This window comes from Lissotriton vulgaris, chromosome 2_1 (genome assembly GCF_964263255.1).
Source record: "Lissotriton vulgaris chromosome 2_1, aLisVul1.2, whole genome shotgun sequence".
In the NCBI taxonomy this organism is placed as follows: Eukaryota; Metazoa; Chordata; class Amphibia; order Caudata; family Salamandridae; genus Lissotriton; species Lissotriton vulgaris.
This window is the reverse complement of record NC_141687.1, coordinates 616599743-616605742: the sequence shown is the minus strand read 5'-3', so window position 1 is coordinate 616605742 and position 6000 is coordinate 616599743. Positions and strand designations below refer to the sequence as shown.

The 6000-nt window shown below is 42.1% G+C and overlaps 1 protein-coding gene across 1 annotated transcript in view; it reads right to left on the bottom strand.

The window, feature by feature from the left end:
* Window positions 1–348: 348 nt before the first annotated feature.
* Window positions 349–6000, bottom strand: part of LCK (LCK proto-oncogene, Src family tyrosine kinase) — a 329952-nt gene continuing 324300 nt past the window's right edge. Inside the window, exon 13 of the mRNA XM_086955694.1 lies at window positions 349–2784. Coding sequence (XP_086811820.1) covers window positions 2582–2784 — 203 coding nt within the window. The 3' untranslated portion in view covers window positions 349–2581. The remainder of the gene's footprint in view (window positions 2785–6000) is intronic.

The window sequence follows — 6000 nt, the reverse complement described above, 5'->3', positions numbered from 1 at the left end:
AGAAAAAGTGTACAGTGATGATGACGGTTTGAGCCGAAGGCAGGGGGCCAACGCATTACATTAATACATATAAGTTAATTACTTGCTGCAAATGTCTGGTGACCATTTAGATGAATTTAAAGTATAAATGAAAAATCAGATTCCATTAAAGTAGTTTCCAGGGAATGCAGTAACAAAAGAGTAAACGGTGAAAGAAACAGTACCTTATTATTTTTCCTCGATTGTTATACGGTTTCCAGGAATCGGTTGAGAAAAACCAATGTTGGAGTCGAAAATAGAGTGGGTACTTCAACTCGTCTTCAAAATGTGGTGTTCTCTCAGAGATGCAAACATTTCCATAGAGATATATTTTTAAGTATTTTATTCCATAACATAGGACTTTAGTCATCATTTTATTCCTCAAAATCTTCATCTCTTTCTGTATAAACGTTTCCAGAAAAGCAAGGGCATTCCCCCTCACCATTGTAATTAAAGACACAGAATTCCACAATCCCCACCAGCCACGATTATTGCACCCACCCAGCAAACATTTTTTGTTTTCAAGAAACAAACTCTAAACAGTATAAAAACTAAAAATCTATGACCAGCAGTGTAAACCTGGCACTTCCCCCAATTCTAAATACAGAGTCGGGTTCACTGGTTTATGAAGCTGCTAAGCCAAGCTCTTAATGACTACCAGTGCTTAATTTGAGCTGCTGGTTTCTGCTGTTCGGCACCAGCACTTATTGTCAGCACCGGCACTTGTGACAGTCCACCACATGGTGGCGCTGTCAGATTCATTTTCAAAGTAGCACAACAACCGTGTTTAATAAGTCAATTTGCATTACAAATTATTAATACCATCCCTTCATGCCATTATTATAGCTTTGTGTGGCCTGAAATAGTCTGAATTGTCACACTTGTAGGAGTGCGATGGTTAGGTGTTCTGTTGGTACTCTCATTGGCAGATCTGCAGGGGCAATGGGTGGTCCAGGCTGCAGTGGTCGTCTGAGAAGAGCCCTGACAGTTAATTTTTTACAAATTAAGCACTGATGACTACCTAAGTGTGGAGATCTCCTGACTGCCAATCTCCAGGTGTGAAGGTGTCACCCCCAAACTGCAGTCAATGGACAATACATTCTATCGTTTCGGTAGTTCTCAAGTCTGTCAAGTTGTATGTGGCATAAATAGATTCAAGCTTTTCAGTCAATTAAGTCAGAAGCATGAGCATAAAATAGAACAAAAAGTGTTTTTCTACTGAAGCATACAAACTACTGTAATAATATGTGAATCTAAGAGATGTATTAATTCGTACAGGACTTTACATGATGAAGCAATGCACGCTTGTATGGACATCAGAGATAAAGAGTTGTTGATTTTTTCAAGACATTGTGAGATGTCCTTGAAGCTGCCCCACGATGGAGCTGGAACATGATTGAAAACAAAATATTCCACATACCACACAGTATTTGCCACCTGTCACTACACAAATGATCTGCTTGCCTGCGTGACTGGGGGTGAATGTTTGCATTGCTCGGTATTATGTCCATTATCTGCGTGTTTTGCTTTTGTCGCCCTAAGTGGGAAGGGTATGCCCAGACACTAGTTCCATGCTCACTGTGCCATTGGATTCAAATTAGCCTGGCTAATGAGGGATGATACCCCGAAACCGGTCCCAGAATGCTTGTTTCCGGTTCAGAGAGGCCCTGGCCTGGCAGTTCGGGCTGGACTGTTCCCACGAGGAGCAGAGTCAAGACTGATTTGTATACGGCTGGGTCCAAACTGGGGTGGCATGGTGAGCAAAATAATGATGGATTGAACACAGATCTGTGACTGGGGTGAATGTTTGCATTGTTCAGCATTCCGTCCATAATCTGTTCTTTTTGCTTTTGCATTTCCTGTACAGCATTTCTCTTGCTAGGCTACAACTTTTCTGGATTTGATTTGAAGAGGGACATCACTTATCTGGTGCCCACAATGATTTTAGTTAGATTCTACACATAGTATACTTATTCTGTAGTCTAGTAAATACTGCTCATTTTAGAATGAGTACTTAAATGTGAGGGGCTGTGGAAACTCATCTAATCTTGATCAGAAGGAGGTGATCTTTGACATCATATATGACGGACAACTCAGTGCATATGTTGGAAGGGAGGGACATATAATGGAAAGGCCAGTGTATGTTAGGGAAAACCAGGATATATGATGGATTGCCAGGCACATATGATGGAATTATCAAGTTACATGATGAAAAGTTTGAGGCAGACAGTGAAAAGTCTAATCCATATAATGAAAAGCTCTTGACATGTGATGGAAAGCTTAGGACATAGGATGGAAAGGTTAGACATACAATGCAAAACATAGGAAATATATTGAAAAATCGAGATCTCAAAATATAAGGCACAGGAAAGACAGAAGAGGACCTGGAAAAGAGAATGCAAATCTTGTGAAAAACAATGCAAGGTCAGGAACATAAGAAATAAAGCCCAGAACAAAGAATGTAAGGTCCACAGTCTATGCGATTTGTACAAGAATAGGCAATGTTAATAGAACAGACAGGACCAGCGCCACCACCGCTTCACATGTGACGCCCAGGCCAGTTTCAGGGCTGCTGCTGATACTGTCCCTCAGTGGCAGTGAAAAAGTCCTCAAGCAGGGTTTTTAGGAACTCAAAGGTGGGACGGTCGTCGGGGCGCTCCTTCCAGCAGCGCATCATCACTTCGTATAGCTCCTCTGGGCAGTTCTCCGGCCGGGGCATTCGGTAACCCCGCTCCAGATTCTGAATAACTTCAGGATTGCTCATTCCTGCAACCAAAAAGGATGAAGTTAGGATGGAGATATGGGGAACGTCACCCTGCCTGCATCATCTGCCCGAGCTCCCACCTTGCGGACGAGCTTCTTTCTATGATCGTTTACATCTCAGGGGTAGCTGAGTAGTCGCAGTCTCCCATTGAATGGAATCTTCAATACAAGGTTATTTTGAAAGAGCAAAAGCCGACCCGGAGCGCTACAATGAAGGGAGGTTCTCTTCATTTATGTATATTGGTGCCTTTATTTTGACACAATGTCCCATAGGTTGTAAGAGAGCCCCAGTGTGTTGATACATCTGTACAATGTTTTAGGTGCTAACAACATGAGTGGGTAAGAAGGGTCCCAGTAGAGCTTTAATACATTTGCTTGCATTTATTATAGAAGAATCAAAAATAATAACATACAATGTCACTTAATCACAAAGCATGATCCATATCCTTCGGTCAATGAAAAGTGCCCCAAGAAAGGAAAGGGGAGTGGGATAGCGTGATGCTGTGGGGGATAAGGACAGTGAGGGAATAAAGTTCATGACAACTTATATATTGCAATATTAATTTAGAATGCAATTCAGTTTCATGGCTTCAGATCCCTGAGCCGAAGAAATAGGGGGATTATAACATATCCCAAAGGTTAGAACTATTTCTGTTGATACCGAAGAGTTCAGAATAATGGGGGAGTGTCAACAGAACAGGACATAGAAGTAGCCGTCGACGTTTCGACCCCACGCTACACTTGTAGGCGTTTGTCTAGCCTTACATCGGGGTCTTCATCAGGACAGGGTAGTCAACAAAGGAGCACTACAGTATCTGCTCAGTTCGAGCAAGTGGCAGGATTATATCCTCATTATTCACGTTGGGTAATTAGGCTGAATCTATATAGTCACCCAAGGTTAGGAGTATTCAGCTCCTATACCATCTCTCCGTGACGGCTGAGCGTCACTACGGATCAGCGCCGGTGTGCCGTGTCTCTTGTGTTGCAATTCACGGAGTATGAGACGGAAGCCTTACGCGGTTTGGCAGTAGCTGAGCGTGGCTTGTTGAGGGATTTAAATCACGTAGCATGAATCCACTGCATCTATATAGCCCATGAGGGTCGGAGAGTCCTTGTCTCAAAAAACTCGGCGGGGCGTCAAAACGATCGCTTCAAAATTGCCGCATCTTGATGAAACGGTCACGGAGCTCTCAGTTACAGCCTTGCCTTGGGGCACTTTTCATTGACCGAAGGATATGGATCATGCTTTGTGATTAAGTGATATTGTATGTTATTATTTTTGATTCTTCTATAATAAATGCAAGCAAATGTATTAAAGCTCTACTGGGACCCTTCTTACCTACATTATACAGCACCCAGGTCCCATGTGGATTCCTTGGGTAGAACCCCCCTCTTAGATCAACAACATGAGTGGAGCAGTTTCTCAAGAGCTTACAATCAACACGTTAAACACAATCATACAAGAGCTAGCAAAGATAGGGCTTTACAATGTTATACCGCAGTTTAGGTAAAACATTCCGCGGTGCCACTGTGTGCCAACAGTAACCAATGGGAGTTGTTTCCATCTGAAACTTCGAATGAATGAGGAGCTTACAAAGACTTTGGGCTATGCTAGGTTTCAATGGCATTTCTTGTGTTTTCAATTTCTGGATAGGAATTGAAATATTAGGTAAGCTCAGTAATCAGACCATGATGCCACATTCACAGCACTGCCCCTCTTCAGAGAGAAGAATAAAACAAGAAGGAGGAAACAACCTGCTGTCTCCTTTCAAGGGGAAAATCTATTGGGTTTGCAAGCCTGTTTGTCCCTGTGGTCTCTCCTTCTCGCCACCCCCTTTCTCTTTGACTCAAGATTAGACCAATGGAAGTTCTGTTTTCTGTCTAATAAACAAGAGCCTGGTTTGGATTAGCCAATAGATACCTTTCTGTAAGGATGATGGGTCAATGCCACACGCAGCAGCTGTTCATATAAGCCAATGACAGACTGGGCGCATCTTAAGTATAAAATCAGAGCAAAAGAAAAGGCAGCTCGACTTGCAAGCCTACGAGAAGTGGCATTGTGCTTTTCCCATGGAGCTCCTAGTTACAAAAGTTTAAACTGAGTCTGAACTCCTTTATATATTTATCGATTTATTTATATGATTAATATATTTATTTATGCTGCTTTATATATCTTGAACATGGGCTAAAGGCATTATAGGCCTTCGCAGCAGAAACAGATAGTCACATATTAAAAGTAAATCAGCATAAATACATAGAGAATACTTTTGAAACAGAAGCTTCAACTCAATTTTGAAGGTGTCCAGAGAAGTAGCAGTTTAAAGATGATAGATATGGTGGTAGAAGGTTCCAAATTCTAGTCGTGCTCTCAGTGAAGGATTGTGCTATCATACCACCGAGGTGGTGTACCCACTCTGAGAAATAAGATGTTAAAGGAACCAAGGATTAACAAGGATTTGTTTATTGTACAGTTAATAAAAACTCACAATTTTAAAACGTACAATGATATAAAAGGCAGTCAATAGAAAAAGATAAAGCTTAAAAAGAGCGGGTAGATTCACTTGGTTAAAATTTTAAAAGTCACAAATTGGATTGATGCTGTCCATTAAGATTAGAGGGACTAGGGGCATACAGTTGTTTTAATTTGGCTAGTGCTTCCGGTAGACCCTGTGGCTGTCTCTTTTAGTCTACTGGCCACTATGTCCAAAAATGTTGTTGTCCTGCAGTTTAACTGGGTTTCTGCGGGGTTAAAACAAAGCATCACAGCCTGTCTGCAGCTTGTTATGCCCTTCTGATTCCATAAGGCTCGAAGCAAGGAACGTCTTATGTCCAGAAGGTTTGTGCAGATGCAAATGATGTGTATGAGGTCCTCGTTTACGGAAGAACAGAGTCGGCAACAATTTGCTGTGTTTTCCCTTTTCCAGGGTGCTAGGTGAGGCGTTATAGGTATTTTACCGAGGCGCATATTGAGGATCTTGTTTTTTGTTATTTGTGTGAGACCCGTTGTGAGATACTGTTGTGGTTTGAGAACTGTGTAGCCTTTCAGCACCAGCCATCCGTGCACACTCTTGGCTAGGGTGGCTTTGTCCTCAATAAATGCGACCATCTTGGTGCCTTTTGATACCATCTTTTTGGAGGTACCAAGATCGGTTGGTAACTCCCTGGTTAAAGAAACCAGGTTAAAGGAACCAGGCAACCGCAACCAGCCTGGACTTGCAA